The sequence below is a fragment of the Pyrus communis genome, chromosome 11, assembly GCF_041283825.1.
Source record: "Pyrus communis isolate YQ-2024b chromosome 11, ASM4128382v1, whole genome shotgun sequence".
NCBI lineage: Eukaryota > Viridiplantae > Streptophyta > Magnoliopsida > Rosales > Rosaceae > Pyrus > Pyrus communis.
In genome coordinates, this window is record NC_142575.1 from 30582359 (window position 1) to 30597430 (window position 15072).

General features: G+C 38.7%; 2 protein-coding genes and 1 pseudogene across 2 annotated transcripts; all 3 read right to left on the bottom strand.

Annotated features, from left to right (window-relative positions):
• Window positions 1–1604: 1604 nt before the first annotated feature.
• LOC137743672 (VAN3-binding protein) lies at window positions 1605–6214 on the bottom strand. The gene is made up of 7 exons (XM_068483605.2): window positions 5738–6214; window positions 5312–5437; window positions 3469–3901; window positions 2623–2871; window positions 2482–2531; window positions 2165–2222; window positions 1605–2080 (listed from the first exon to the last, which is right to left on the bottom strand). The coding sequence occupies exons 1-7, from the start codon at window positions 6125–6127 to the stop codon at window positions 1872–1874; spliced, it is 1515 nt and encodes a 504-aa protein (XP_068339706.1). The 5' UTR covers window positions 6128–6214; the 3' UTR covers window positions 1605–1871.
• Window positions 6215–9406: 3192 nt separating this feature from the next.
• On the bottom strand, window positions 9407–10089 carry LOC137741850 (uncharacterized; annotated as a pseudogene).
• A 499-nt stretch (window positions 10090–10588) lies between these two features.
• On the bottom strand, window positions 10589–14843 carry LOC137742240 (serine/threonine-protein kinase Nek2). The gene is made up of 15 exons (XM_068482058.2): window positions 14548–14843; window positions 14125–14260; window positions 13978–14044; window positions 13784–13849; window positions 13624–13670; window positions 13466–13511; window positions 13260–13340; window positions 13132–13174; window positions 12978–13027; window positions 12814–12895; window positions 12666–12715; window positions 12425–12498; window positions 12157–12208; window positions 11513–11974; window positions 10589–11424 (listed from the first exon to the last, which is right to left on the bottom strand). Exons 2-15 carry the CDS (start codon window positions 14211–14213, stop codon window positions 10789–10791), a joined length of 1845 nt encoding a protein of 614 aa, XP_068338159.2. The 5' UTR covers window positions 14214–14260; window positions 14548–14843; the 3' UTR covers window positions 10589–10788.
• Window positions 14844–15072: the final 229 nt, after the last annotated feature.

Below are 15072 nucleotides of genomic sequence, written 5' to 3' on the forward strand. Positions count from 1 at the left end.
GTCATAATTCTAACCATTGTGCTTTTTTTTTTTAATTTATGGTGGAAAAACATGGACTGTTGATCTCTGAATCGGACGGTCCAGATCAAGCCATGTCACTAGCCGTTGGATTTCAAATTCAAATTTTTTTGACCGTTGGAAATCCAACGGTTCAGAAAACTAGCCGTCGGAAATCCAAAGGCCCATAATCGGCCACATGGCCTCCCTATCAGTTCGCTATGTGCGCCTACGCAAGTGGGACCTGGCTCTGGATTCTTGTCGGCGACGCGCGCCCAGTTGCGTGTGCTTCCCACGCGCCTGGCGCAAAAAAAAATTCAAACGGCCTCTGACGCCACGCTGGTGTCAACATGGCGTTAGATGGGCCGATCAACAGGTCTGTCGATTATGGGTCGGCCTGTGACCTGGCTTGGGCTGGGGTGGAGCGAAATGAGGGAGGCTGGTCCATTTTTTGGGCTGAGTGCTAGCCTATGAGGCTAGGGTGGAGTTGCTCTTATGTCAAGGGCGTTAAGTGATGACATTGTCATCATTTCGAAGTGTCAAATTGATGTCTTTTAACCAAGTTAAACGTTAACTTTGTTCAGTTAAACGAGCCCGGTCTAGGGATCCATTTAACGCTGGTGATTTAATGGATGGTTTTTAAAACGTTAGGTAATTGAAATGTTTTAAAAGATTGAGACAAGTTTAGAATTACCTCTAAAAATTGGATAATTATATGAACTTAATAACCCTTAAGTACTCCAACCCTTACTCGATCCAATAGGATATGTATGTCCGATTTTATGTTTGATCTTTCATTCGATACTACAATTATGTTTGATTTGTTATCACGCTACAAATTAGTGTAACTTGTAGTGGCAGAGCCAGTTTGAGAGTTGCCTTAACCTCAACAACTTAAAAAATTTAAGTATATTTGTTTGTATATTGTGTTTGATCCCTATAAACAACTAAGCCAAACTAAATAACAACATTCTCCTCTCACTTCTTCTATTTTAGCTATCATATTTGTCTCACTTTTCTTTATTTTTGTGTGCAACTCTATTGTGAGCATAACGTGCTCGATAAAATACGCTTGACAATGGTAGTCTTCAATATTACTCTACAGTATCATGCATCCACTTTCGACAAGCCTTTACAAATAATGGTAGTTGATATATGTTGGCATAAGTTTTCAACATATATTGACAGAAATTGACAGGTGCCTGCTACTCGACAAACTGGCCCAATCAAACTTTTTTAGTTAATATTATAACCCCATTATTTGAAAATTCTGGCTTCACAATTGATGGCGTGTACCATCTTATATATGTTCCACACTTAACTCGACTCTAAGGTATTTGTGTCTTTATTTTTCAAATGCCCAAAGTGGGACCATTGAGCGTGACGAGCTCGGACCAAAATAGTTTGACTCGTTAAAGCCAATTGTTTTAGACATTTGCCCTTAAAAACCTACCACATTTTTCAATTTTTTCTTTCCTGGGCAAGCTTGGTAAATTCTGTTACAAAATTCTACGGTGTTCTAAAGTATCATATACTAAGAGTTTTTCAACTGTTAGATTTTAGTTTTTGTGATTTTTACTAAAGATTTAAAGGTTCAAAAACCCGAATGATAAAATGCTACAAAATACCATAGAGAATTCCTTTGTGACAGTACATATTAAAACTAACTACTATATATATTTTTCCTAAAGCAGGCCATGTCCTCTGAAATTCCGAATTCAAAAGTGAAGTGCTTTTTCTCAGGACCCTTCCTCTAACTCCCCGTACACTACATGTGCCTAACGCCTCCTATTTTAATACCAACAGTCTGCCAAAATCCAAAAACAACAGCATCCTATGTCATGCGATTCGTTAGACATAATGCAGAGACCTAATCAGTGCCTGTTCTTTCTCTCGGCGACAACGGACAGCAGCCTCGAAACGCCGTGAGTCCAGACGTCATATTCTCTCTGGTTCTTGCACTCGAACTCAACGATGCCTCGTGCTTCCGTCTTCAGGCCAAAGTAACGACGCTGCTCTCCATCGTCGAACAAGTGTCTCCCGGGCCATGCCGGCATGTTCTTGCACACGTCCAACACAACATCTGCTCACCCAAAACCAACGTTAAGTTAAAATCCTGGTACATTGTTTCACATTGAATACAAGTACAGAAGAGAACAGGGTTTACTCTTTTTCTTCTTGGTGAAAGTTCCTGCGACGTGTTTGCTTTTCATCTTCAGCATCACCTATAAAATTTCACAGTAGGATTAATGATAAGAAGTGACGTCTATAGGACAGATTTTGATTAGGTTAATTACGGTCAAGTTTATAGACGACATATTGACAACCATTTGACGGATTGGATTGACATTGATAACATGATGAAACTACAACGACGAAAGTGAAAATCTAGGTAAAGACTGTTAGTACGGTTCATCTCAGTATCAAATATGATGGACGACATATCTGCATTTAAAAAAAATGCAGTTAACCGTGGAGACTCACCTGCCCGGTTCGGTGAATGTAAACAGACACTAGTTTCCAGTGGAGATCGCCTGCAAAATGCAAACCATATAGTTCAAATTAGATCAAGTTTAGGTACCAAACTCTTTGTTTTTTTTTCGTTTTTTTATTTATTGAAAATACCTTTTCGTGTGCGTTTGAGGAGTTCACTGCCCCTAGCAAGGAGGTCTTGGTTCGAGACCCCAAGAAAAGTAGGGTCAACAGGGACAAGATCGTCACTAAAGCTGCTGCCGCTGCTGCGATCACCACCGTTGTTGTTAGTTTTACCACCGCAGACTCCGATTCCCATTCCCTTTTCCACTGGAATCACTGCTGATATGTTCCACACCTCCTTCATTGCCCTTGCCTTTAGGGTCGCTGCCCCTCGTAAAGCTGCCATATCAAAACATAGACACAGATTTTTTTTAAAGTTAAAACATTATATATTCTAATTTGTTATTTAGAGATTGTTTTAAATCTTAAAAAAGATGTTTGTACGACTTTTGCTACCTACCAAGGTAAGCAACTTAATTAGAGATTGCTACTTAGAAACACAAAACCAACCACGTTGTTCTATTAAATAACGCATCAGTAATGTGATCAAGTTTACATGTCCAAAAAGTATAATTGTGTGTGATTATCAATGTGAGAAAATATGTTATGTCACGGTGATATTGTGTCTACTTAATAAACGTGACTTGATCACATGATTAATCATGTAAACTTTAAGGGATTTATTTCTGATCATAAGACCGATTCTCCCCAACAATATAGTCAGTAACTATGAAACAAATAATAACACTTTAGAAATGACGAAATTTTTAAGGCCATCCCATATTGGTATGTGAACGTTACATCAATTATTTATGTGCCACTTACTAATGAACGCATCAGTTGGTTGACCAATGCGATAAAATAAATGTAACATCTTTAGCAAAATTTGACAAGATTATTTTGTGGAGTAATTTATGAGCAGGGAAGCATCGGTACCTGTCGCAGCAGCTGCAGTGAGGGTGGTAATATCATCATGTGAATGAACATTAACGGCGGAGCTGACCACTGAAGTAAGATGGTCATGCTCAGCTCCCATAGCTTCCGCAGCCTCAGCACATTGAGCAGCTACCAACGTGGCGGCAGACGCCACTGCCATGTCAGTCTTCCCTGCTTGATCGTTTTTTCTCGACCCCGAAGAAGCCGCTGTGGCTGCAGCAATGGCGGCCACTGCAGCAGCCACCGCAGCAACTGAAACCGCCGCGTGGACCTGCGCATTGTGCACTCTCGTCTCCTCCTTTTTCTTCTCTTTTCTCTCTTTCAGCCACCTCCCCACCGTCTTGGCTCCGCCGCTAGGGGCATTGTTGCCATTTCCAGCGCTGCTCCGGCTGCCGTTGAACAGGTTTTGTATGCTGTTGTGGGTTCGAAAATACTGCGTGCCACAATACAAGTCCATCAAAAGAAAGAACGACAAAAAAGTCACCGCAAAGACAAAAAGTCTAATTTTTCGACTAAAACACGAGTTTTATTTCCCTTATTTTGTATTTTCAATTGCATAAAAATTGTGTCTTTTCTCACCATCTCCATTCATTAATTTAAAAACAACAAAAAAAATTGTGACCAGCTTGTTTTTATATTAAATAGTATATAATATCAATATTTATAGTGCATTCTCCACTATTATTTTTTTTTTGTGCAAAAATAAAATATCAAAATTATATAATCGGTTGGGAATCAAAATTTTGAAATAAGATATTTCACTCTTCATATTGCCACGTAAATTAACGAACTTACATTTGAAATATCACATTTATAAGGCTGTCGAAGAAACTCTAAAACAATTTTTTGGGACAATTATTTAATTTATTTTGGTGAAGGGTGCTAGGTTTGCTTACAAAGAGGTGAGAAACCAAAATAAGCAAAGTTGTAGAGAAGCATGACAAGGCACGGGGCTGTGGTTACCACTTTAAGCATCTGACTTGCTCAATTTTACACTCCACCCATCTACTCTCTTAATCCTTGTGCCCGATGAACAGCCTGGCCTGGTGCCCAATTTTGTTTATTCCTATTTTGGATGGTGTTATGTACACATTATTTCTTATTTTCGACCGTCAAATTAAATAAGTTGGAAAACATTAAAGAATAAAAATTAACAAAGTGTATTGAAGGTATAAAAAGAGTGTGTAGACCGCAGAGTCCTTTTTATTTTGATAAAATAATTTTTTAGTGTGTGTATAGAATCCATATATATTAGAGCAGCAAATTTAGATTAAATCACACAATAATTCGGTTATATGGCTATCGATCTTGTTAATTTGAATAGTAATTTAAAACCTTACACTTACTAATGATCATACTCAGCTATTCAACTCGTGAACTCGAGTCGAATTTAAAACTTTGCCTTGCCGCTAGAGAAGAATAGTAAAGAACCCTAATGCTACTGTACTGTCTTTTTTTTTTTTGTTTTGACTTGAAGAAAATAAGGCCAGGTTGATAAGACTCCATGGCCAGATTTTTAAGGAAATAAAAAAGGTTTCTTGCCTTGAAAGGGGAGAAAGGAGAAAAAGAGAAAAGCATCTACTGTATTTTTCTGCACTAATCAATACATTTTTAATAAAATAAAATAAAAATAAAAACAAATGATTAAATAATTACTGAGTGGAAAGGACAAAGATATCATCAGATGGTGTGTGTCTGTGACAGGAAAACTGAGAAAGCTGAGTGACATTGTCACATTTGGTCTCCTGGTTTGCCTTCTTGGACAAGAATTCTGGAATTTTGTTTAATATTTTGTTTAAATAAAATAAGAGTCTAAACAAACAGATGAGGGAGAAAGAATGACCTTAACGACGTCGTCGAACTCATCGGAGGGTGAGACTGGAGGGCTATCTGTCTCTGTTAGAGAACCACCATTGTTCAGAGGTCCGCTGCTGTGTGAGAGCCTCCCTGATGTCAATGGAGACACTTCCTGCAAAACCCCAAAAAAATTTATGACCAAAAAAGTAATTTGAAAACAAGAAAATTGAAGATTGTGAACAGAGAAAAACTTCTCCAAATTTCACTGTGACCATATTTTAAGCCAGTTAATAACGTAATATCGAGTGTCTAGCTTGAAACATCGTCAAAATTACATTCCTGTTGTAGGTTCGAGAAGCTACTGTGATAATATTTCAAGCCAACATCGCAATGTTATGTGTCTGGCTTGGAATACCAGCACAACTTCATTCTCGTTGTAGATAGGTTTCTTTCGAGTGAATGAAGCACGCACCTCTCTCATGGACTGTGACATAATGCGGTCAAGGACGAGTTGGGAAGTGACAGAGGAAGCAAAGTAAAATTGGTTTCCAGGGAGGGACGGCAGCTCCTCTGCTTCTCCTGCGATATCTTCAGGAATGGAAGGAGTGGTAGTGGTTGCGGTGGTGGTGCAGGAGGAAGAGCTGTTTGAGGACTTGGAATTAGCCATGCATGAAGGAGGAGGAGGAGGCAGCGGAGGAGGGTGAGACTGAGACAGAGCTTTGGAGACTTCAAGAGCTGAGGCACTCCATGACCTTGAGAGAAACTCCATTGGAACTCTTGGGCTTTTGGGGAGGTGGTCACGGTGGTTGACGGGGCTTTGGTCAGTCCGGCGAGTGGTTAACATTGGTAGTGTTTCTTCCATGGAAGTGGAAATGTTGTGGAGAGAGAGAGTGAGAGTGAGACAGAGAGGTGGGTTTGAATTTGTTAAAGGGGTTTGTGGGTTTTGGGATCAAGATATGGACACATATATATATACACACTTTTTATGTCTATTTGGTCATTAATGATCATTTTATCGATGTACTATTTGGTAAAGGGGTTTGTGGATTTTTGGGTTTTGGGATCCAGATGTGGACACGATATAAACACAGTCACTTAGTATAACCGATTCACATATTATAATATTGTTATGTTCATATATTTGTTGGATTTTTCGATACATCTTATAACAAAAGTACAGATGAATTATTCATATACAATAAGTGAAAAATATGACAAATGAGTGAACATAGTAATTCTTGTTATAATGTGAATAGATAACAATTTATCTTATAAAATATAATAATAACAGCGAACAAATTCATACTTTTTTAGTAAATTTTGTATAGAACGATTAGGCAAGATTAATTCTTTGTCAATAGTCATGTGCTAGACACCAACCCTCCATCGATGAAGAAAGGACCATTGCATGCAAAAACCCCCCACATGTCCCTCCTCTACTGGATTTTATTAAAATATAAAGAAAAAAGAAAAATAAAACAAGCAGGAAGCTAAGCTAATACCCGCTCAAAATAATTAACAAAAACGAAACGTTTTAGTTCAAGAATTTTTATTCATTTTATAGCACAAATAAATTAATTATGTCACGCATCCAAATAGCATACACTAAAACATCTTAGAAAAGAGAAAATTTATTGGATGTGGTCTTTGGTCAAATTGGATGCGATTGAAGTACTTTTGAGGTGTCACATGGAAAGATGAATATTTAAGTCTAGCTTTATTTGTAGCTTATGATGGTGTGAAAGATTAGTGGAATAAATAGCAATTTTGTAAGCAATAGATTTGTACAAAAAGAGGTTTTAGGGATGCTTTTAGCCCCCCTTCTAGTGTGGTCCTACTTTGATCATGTGACTAATCATCTTTCTTCAAAGGAGCTTTTGATAAAGGAACAAAATGATAGGTAAGTTACTCAACCACTTCACTCTTGAGTCTTCACACACACCCCCAACAGCACCAAAACAAAAGTGATCAACACCATTTTTCATACTAATCTCTCTTTTTCTTCCCCTTTAGATTTTTTAGCCAAGTTTATTGAACATTCATCAACAATATAATTCAAAATAAACTGCGTGTTAGGATTAGTTGTGCAAACGGGTGCAAGCTAATCTTGATTATTTATACTTATGAGACTTATAAAACACGATACATGTTCGCTCGCCTGCAAACTAACCAAGTCACTCTCATCTAACATTACTTACATGTGCTTGTGTGTGAATCCTGATTGTTCATCTTTGTGAAACCCACAAAACAAAAACGGCTAGATTAGCTCATGCGCATCAGGACTAAGCATACCATTTCACTTATTTACAATGTTTAGGAGGAATTTGCAAACTTTATGCGGTGATATAGGCATAGTGGTTGATGTATATTGAGACGAAGATGGTCCTAGGACCATTCGGAGTCCAAGAATTAGACATATGAGGATCATCATTCTCTTCTATGTGTCCACAAAAGTGTTTGACGAAAAACCTCTTGTAGGTTATGTCGACAATACTTGACAAATTCTCTTAGTAGCACTCATCATATTGGTTTGGCATATGTCAATATATGTTGACATATGCGCAACTTGGTTTAGCTGACAACAACAAGCCATAAACTGATTTTTTTTTTTTTTTTTTTTTAAGCTTTTTTTGTTCTATGTTTCTATCTAAAAGCTTGAACTTTTAACATTGAAATCTCTCAAATTTTGAATCTTAAATTCGCCACTACATAGTCACATAATAAGAATCAATAAGATGTCAGAATTGGCTACAATACTCGACTGGTGGTGACCCAAGTGATTGTGTTCCTTAAGCCAAACGTCTTGGCAACGTCCAAGGCCGACATGTTTGGGGGTCAAAACAAATTCTCAATGGAACCATTTTTTTTCTCTATACTGTTCTAAGACACAAAGCTGCGCACTGGAGAGGGACCTATGCTAAAATGCGCGTGCCTGCACACGTCATCATCTACAACTTTGGCTTTTGTACTTGTATGAATACGCCCTTTTCATAAAATAAAAAAAAAATCTGACAAAAAAAAAAAAAAAGGATCGAAAGGAAGAAGAGAAGCAGCCTTTTTTGTTCAAACAGTAAGGCTTTTCTTTGTTTCTTAGCTCATGACTGTTGACTGGAGGGGACACCATTTATTCCTTTTGCCTCATTTTCCCACGTAATTTCATGAATCATAGTTACCACATTTTGTTTTCAAATAACTAATAGCGTGTGAAAACGCGAGTTAGATCAGTTAGTCAGGACAATATGTCTATTCTCTTATGCATGAGTTCGAATCTCCTCTTCAAAGTTAGGTTACTTGGCCAGAGCAATGTGCATGCTCACTTACTTTTGAGTTCAAAGGCGTTTGCACGTAAAATAAAGTAGTTTACTATGTCACATTGGTAAAAGGAAAAAACAAACTCAATTTAGATGTGTGTGTTTCTCTATAGCTTTTGAACGGACACGGAGAACGGACCACGGTACCACCTTTGCCTGGTTGAAAGTTGCAACTATTCCATCAAGCTGTTTCTGCAGCCAGAGTCTGCAGAACCAGTAAACACAAGTTGATTAAGGCAAAACTAGAACAACCCCAAACTTATTACACGAAGCTAAACTTGTTATAACTTCAGTTAACCTCGAGTATCCGGCCTAAAGTAGCTAAAGAGAAAGAGGCAATCGATCGCTCTCTTTCACTTGTAACAAATTCTTACGAGTTTAATAGGTTGCCGGCATCGCATCTTTGCATATTCAACGATGCAAATAGCGTTGAAAAATCGCATTCTTGTTATGCAATTTGCTAGGTGCAGTCTTACAGCTTCATAATTCACTGGTATTGCATGAAAATCCTGAACTAAGGTACAAGAAATAAGAACCGTTACTCACACCGCAAACGATTAAAGAACTACTTCTCAACAAGAAAGCCTCTTACTCTAAAAGCTTCACATTTGTCTAAGTACAGCATCGCAAACAAAATCAGGATCTAACGCGTTAGCGAGTGGATGTATTTGATCAGTCTACGGGGAGTAATTTCCGCACTCCCCTTTTCACTTCCATTTTTTCTCTAACTTTTCTAGTCGTTAGATTGAATAGCTCAGAGGACAACCAACGGACGTAGTTAAGGAGAGGAGTGATGGAGGTGAAAAGGCGAGTGCTGAAATCACTCCCCTTTATCTATTAGACTGCAAACCAGATCCACCATAGTATTGCTTAGTGGTTTCGCGTGAGAAGTCTGCAAATGTCATCCCATCTTTCAACCGCAATGCAAGAGGTGGTACAATTTTCTGTATTTCTTCGGTCAATTTACTTTGATCCGGATCATCAACCTGTTTGATCTCTGATGATGTCCCCATGTTCATGGGGTAGTCTGTTACCGAGAAAGTTTTGTTCCACGCCGGCTGCAAGAACACAACAAAAGTCTCTCTGCTCAAATTATCGAACTTGGAAGGCCTGCAAACAGACCGAAGGGCGGCGCGGAGCTTTCCTCTTGATATGATATCAGCCGACTCCCCCACCTGAATTATAAAGCTCTCTGGAGAGGCCTTCACCATGAATACATTATCCTTTCTGGGATCAAATATTTGCAAATAAGTATTCCATTAGGATAAGGACACTCTTGATCCCTTTCTCCTTTCGCTTGTCGATCATTCGACTAGCGAAGAATTGGAGCTGTCAAGACGGTGAAAATCCCATTATCATAATGCCATTGCTGCCACAGATTATCAGAACAAATCCCCGAAACTTGTTTGCATTTGTCACCAGTCCAATTCCTGATAAAGAATGGATCTACTAAACGGTGAATGATAATGAAAACCCCTAACTCTCTAAACCCATCTCCGAGATTCTCACTCATTCGTCGATCCGTGTTCTGAATTCAATTGGGGTTCATCAAAATCATTTGAATGTTTGATTTGAGTTGTGAAGGGCGACACATTTCTCTTAGGGTTCTTCAAACTCGAGACACATCACTCCCCCAAGTTGTGATCCTAAACAAACACTTAAAACAAGGAGAGGGTTTATATGATACGGTGTGTCGCAAAGGTAAAGTTGCATGCCAATGAAATGAAGATATTTATAAGTTTTTTGTTCAAATATTTTTGTTTTATTGGCACATAAAGCTACATAGCAATGTACCGGTACCATGTAAGTTATTCTTTATCTATAAGAGCAATTTTTATGTGACGAACATCATGATGTTTCGTACTAATAGTATTATATGGAGATTGGAGAGACTTAAACATTATAACAAGAAGTCGAAAAATTTATTAAAATCCAAGTGCTTCTTGAAAAGCACTTAAAAGTGATTCTCCAAAACTCGCTCATATAGATAAAACTTGCAAAAATACGAAAAGAAGACAAAAACCAACACAAACTAAAATTAAAAACCATTCAAAATTTGTTTTGAATTTTATTTTACAGCTTCCACTCACGTTGATATCTTCCTATAGCAACCTTCAGCACGAAGATATTACACAGCTACTCTTTTAAAATTCCAGAAATCCAAGACGTACGGAATTTACAAGATAAAGCAATCGCAATGCGAGAATGCGAACTAAGCCGTGGTTTCTTTGAAGCTCTTGGTCAACCAAATGGCTGTTTCCCTCGGAGAAACCTTCTCGGGTCCGAATGGCTTCAAGAGCACTCCGAGCTCGTCGAACCTTTCTTGTTGTAGAAGACGCGCGCTGAACTCAAGCAACCCTTCCAAAGCCTCTGCACGTTGCTGGAATGATGAGGTGTCGAATCGCTGCTGTCGTGACTCCAAAGATGAATGGCTCGAAACACCAGCGGTAGTTTTCTGCTCAGGAGATTCACTGCCATTTCGAGCAGTTCCATGGCTGCCATCAATGGTACTGGACTTGGAAATGGTTTTGTCTATAACCTGGATCATGCACTTGTCCTTTGTGATAGAACGGTTGATGCTGTTCGGCTTGGAAGAAGGGCATCGTGCAGATGTTGATGAAATTCCACGAGTGGGAACGAGTGGGTCTTCAGAAGAGGCTAAGGGGAATTCAGCCATCTTGTCAATTCGCGGGGCATTGACAGAAACGTCTGGAGACTCCATAATCCCAAGGGGACCAACATTGGCTCTATATGGGGTTTGTGCAGCTGCAGTACTTGTCAAGAACGGAAGAGAAGCTCTTCGAGTGGACTGGGAAGATTTTCTGGCCGGAGAATCTGACACCGGAAGCTGCAATCATGAGAGTAACAAAGTTGTCAAAATCAATAAATAAACACACCGAGTTTATCCAATTCACTAATTTAGTAGTATGACTTGCCGAATCACGTTTTGAGTTGACGTGAGAAATTCTTGACTCTGTAATGTGTTTCGTGGGAGTAGCAGAAACTTTTGCTGGTGCTGCTCGTGGACTATTAACAACATTGTACTTTGTGGACACCAACTTTCTGTTACCATAATCTTCCTTGGTGCTTCCCATAGATACCTCGGTGAACTTACGACTTAAACAACCTGGAAATTCCAGTGTCCTCACGCTAGAACTTGGAGAGCCCTGTTCAGTTCCAGAGATGCTAGGATTTAAGGTCCTATCATTGCTGAATGATCGTCTTTTCTCTCTGCTGGTACGAACAGGACTAGTTTCTGGCTCCATGAATCGTGTTTTCCTCACATAACTGGACCGAGACCAGTCAACTGGGAAAGTATTCCGTTGAGGGCTATTCAGTTTTAGATGAATCTTAAGCACATAAGGCTGAAGATGGGGATGAGCAAGCACCTCTGCAGCCTGATAAAACATGGATAATGTCGTAAATAAATCCACGTAAATGGATGATTCACTTCTATAAATAAGTCTGTGTAACTCAACAAACATTCATGCAATGTACATCATACATGATCTACTAGTACATGTAAGAATCAAATAAACAAAAATGTATTCGGCAAAGAAACACAAATAAATAAACTTACACTTGGCCTAAGTTCTGGGTTCTTCCGCAGCATGCTTTTAACAAGACCTCGACTGCAAAAGAGAAGAAAACAGAGAATACGGAAACCATACTGTCAATCAACACATTTGATTCATTGAAAACCATATGCAAACAAATATTCATTGAACAAACATCAAAATTTCCACCGACAACGTCTAAGCTCAACTCACAATAAAATCCATAAATGAAATTGCAACCATTAAAAGAACTTAAAACCCAGAGGCAATCGAAGCAGGAAGTAGACTCACAATGCACCAGAGTACAACGTTGGAAGTGGAGCCACTATTGACTTGTTTATTTTGTTAATCAGAGATTGTATATCCTGTACTCAGAACGAAATTCATAAGTTATCAAGGAAAAAGGTAAAGCTTGTAGTTCCATTCAACTCCTCAAGCCTTAGATAATTCTTGTTTAGTGCCAACATACCGCAAACAGGTAATACAAAGTTCACAAAATTGAAAATTCCTAACCGAAAATTAGCAAACTTACAAAGGCTTTAAATGCAGGCCTGAACGCAGCCATTTCATATATACAGCATCCTGCAAGACACATTCTATTTATATGTGTGTATGGCTAAAAAATCGAGGACAAAAAAATTGATGGGTTTGGGTGGAGGTTAAGAGGAGGGAAAACTTACCTAAAGACCATATATCTGACTTAGAACCATAAGGTATGTCAGCAAGAAGCTCAGGGCACATATAACTGGGAGTTCCGACTACCTGAACATGGAGCAGACATACCGGATCACACATAGGCCAGGGTGTAAAACTTCAAACTATATGCGTCGGCTGAAGTACTTACAGAGGAAGCTAGATCATCCGAAGTTAACATTTTCGCGAGACCAAAGTCACCTAGATATATTATTATTGTAAATTCAGGATACAATTATCAAGGGCGAACACAAAAATGTGAAACCGAACTTGAGTGAATCAGCAATGAAAGAACTATAGCTTACCCAGACGTATGTCTTGATCTTTTGTCAAAAATATATTTGAACACTGAAGTAGAAGAACACAGTCAGAGAAAACTCTGGAATTTCAAACCTGTAACACTAAACAAATCGCTCCTTTACTTGCCACTGACCTTGACATCACGGTGAAGAATATGGTTGGCATGCAAGTAATCAAGTGCCATCAAGAGTTGAACTAGCCATTGGCAGAGTTTCTGTTCATTTCCAAATTGCAGGAAAGAAACATAAGTTATTGGGAGTATCACACTTTGATCAAACGCCTAGGATACAATTAGGAAATTCATAAAACCAAGTGGAAAGTTCGCTGCAAAGTAACAACCTCTTCTGAGAAATGAACACCACGGGCCCTTTTTATGGCTTCCATCCTGTACAGCAAGAGGCATTAACATGAAAGGTCAGAAAAGCGGTGGGAACAAGGCCAAATCAAATAATTCCTAAACTAGTAATGAACCGTTTTAACGAAGAAGCAAAACTTACATGTCGCCTCCTTCACAATACCCTATAACAATGCACACAAAGCAACCCTGAAAGTGAAAGGCATCGAAGCTTTAATTGCAGAACTAGAGAATTATGTGGAACGTGAATAACAAGCAACTCATGGGGGAATAAAAAACAAACGTTCTTATGAGATACTGACCCTTTCAACCCAGGAATCTTTGTACTCCACGATAAACGGATTCTGTACCGTGGAAATAAGCTCCATCTGCATTACAACAAACCGAGATAACCATTTAAATTTCAGATTCTTACAACCACCATTCCAGTACTACTCAAGTCTCAACACTGTTAGCATACGGATTTAGTTTTAAACAAAAAATAGAGAACTCCGACCTCCTGGTGTGCAGATCTCCGGCTTCTATCAGTTTGACGAGCAAGACGGATCTTCTTAAGGACATACCTACGCATGTAAGTATGTATCAAAATTTAGTAATTCTATCTCAAAAGTAAATACTAGACGTGAGTTGCAAGGAGACTCACTTCTTCTTTTCGTGCTTATGCCTCACGAGAAGAGCAGAACCAAAGGAACCCTTCCCAATCTGCTCTAGAACTTCATACTGCTCCATCATATGTTCTACCACTCTCACTCTTCAGTGTCTACAAAATACATCTACACCTGAAAACAATGCACAAAAACAAACCACACATGAAGAAATTAGTGAACTTTCAACAATGTAACCCCATACACTAGTTTATCAGCTTAAACAAGGAAGTAAACTATGAATCGTACCATGACAAACACAAGCCATCAACCCATTAAGCAATATTCAGTCCCTAATCAAGCTTAATTAGCAATTTAATCAATACCCAATACGAACACGTGCGTCAATTCATCACAAACAAACCATGAAAACAGCAGGAAAAAGTAAGAGCAGCAGTAACAGGAAGTACAAAGAAAAGTACCCAAGAATCCAGAACGGCAAAAATCACCAAGAAACTGGAAGAACAAGTGAATCTGCAGCTTCTTCTTCCTCAAAAACTTAAACTTTAAATTAAAAAAAAAAGAGTTGGAGTAAGTAGCTTAATTAAATGGGGAAAAAATTAGGAAATTCAGATTAAAGCCCTCCACCTACTTCCCTCCTAATTAATTAATTTCCTAATTTTACTCCATCAGATAATGCGAATGACAAGGTGGGCGCCAAAAGAAGTAAAACGAAAGCAATGCCGAAGAAACAAGAATTCAAGTTCAAAATTTGCATAGAGAGAGAGAGGTTTTGGCTTGGCTACGAAAAGATTCTGGATAAGGGTAAGGATCCTCTCCGATCCCTTCCTTCAAGTCCACTAAGTTCGAGGATCTGAATCATTGAAATTTGATCAACGGTTAAAGTTATTATAACTTTTAAAGTGAGCCGTTGGATCAAATTTCAATGGTTCTAATCTCCGAACTTTATGGATTGGGAGGAGAGGATCCAGAGAGAATCCTTTCCT

Bases quoted from the DNA above. Each gene is read 5' to 3' on its own strand.
- LOC137742240 (XM_068482058.2), bottom strand. From the start codon at position 14,213: ATGATGGAGCAGTATGAAGTTCTAGAGCAGATTGGGAAGGGTTCCTTT. The intron at 13,341-13,465 runs GTTGTTACTTTG...GGAAATGAACAG, and splicing joins GTGTTCATTTCTCAGAAGAG to AAACTCTGCCAATGGCTAGT. The intron at 13,175-13,259 runs GTCAGTGGCAAG...CTTCTACTTCAG, and splicing joins TTCTTCACCGTGATGTCAAG to TGTTCAAATATATTTTTGAC.
- LOC137743672 (XM_068483605.2), bottom strand. From the start codon at position 6,127: ATGGAAGAAACACTACCAATGTTAACCACTCGCCGGACTGACCAAAGC. The intron at 3,902-5,311 runs GTCATTCTTTCT...TGTGGCACGCAG, and splicing joins AGTTCGACGACGTCGTTAAG to TATTTTCGAACCCACAACAG. The intron at 2,223-2,481 runs GTGAGTCTCCAC...GAAATTTTATAG, and splicing joins ACATTCACCGAACCGGGCAG to GTGATGCTGAAGATGAAAAG.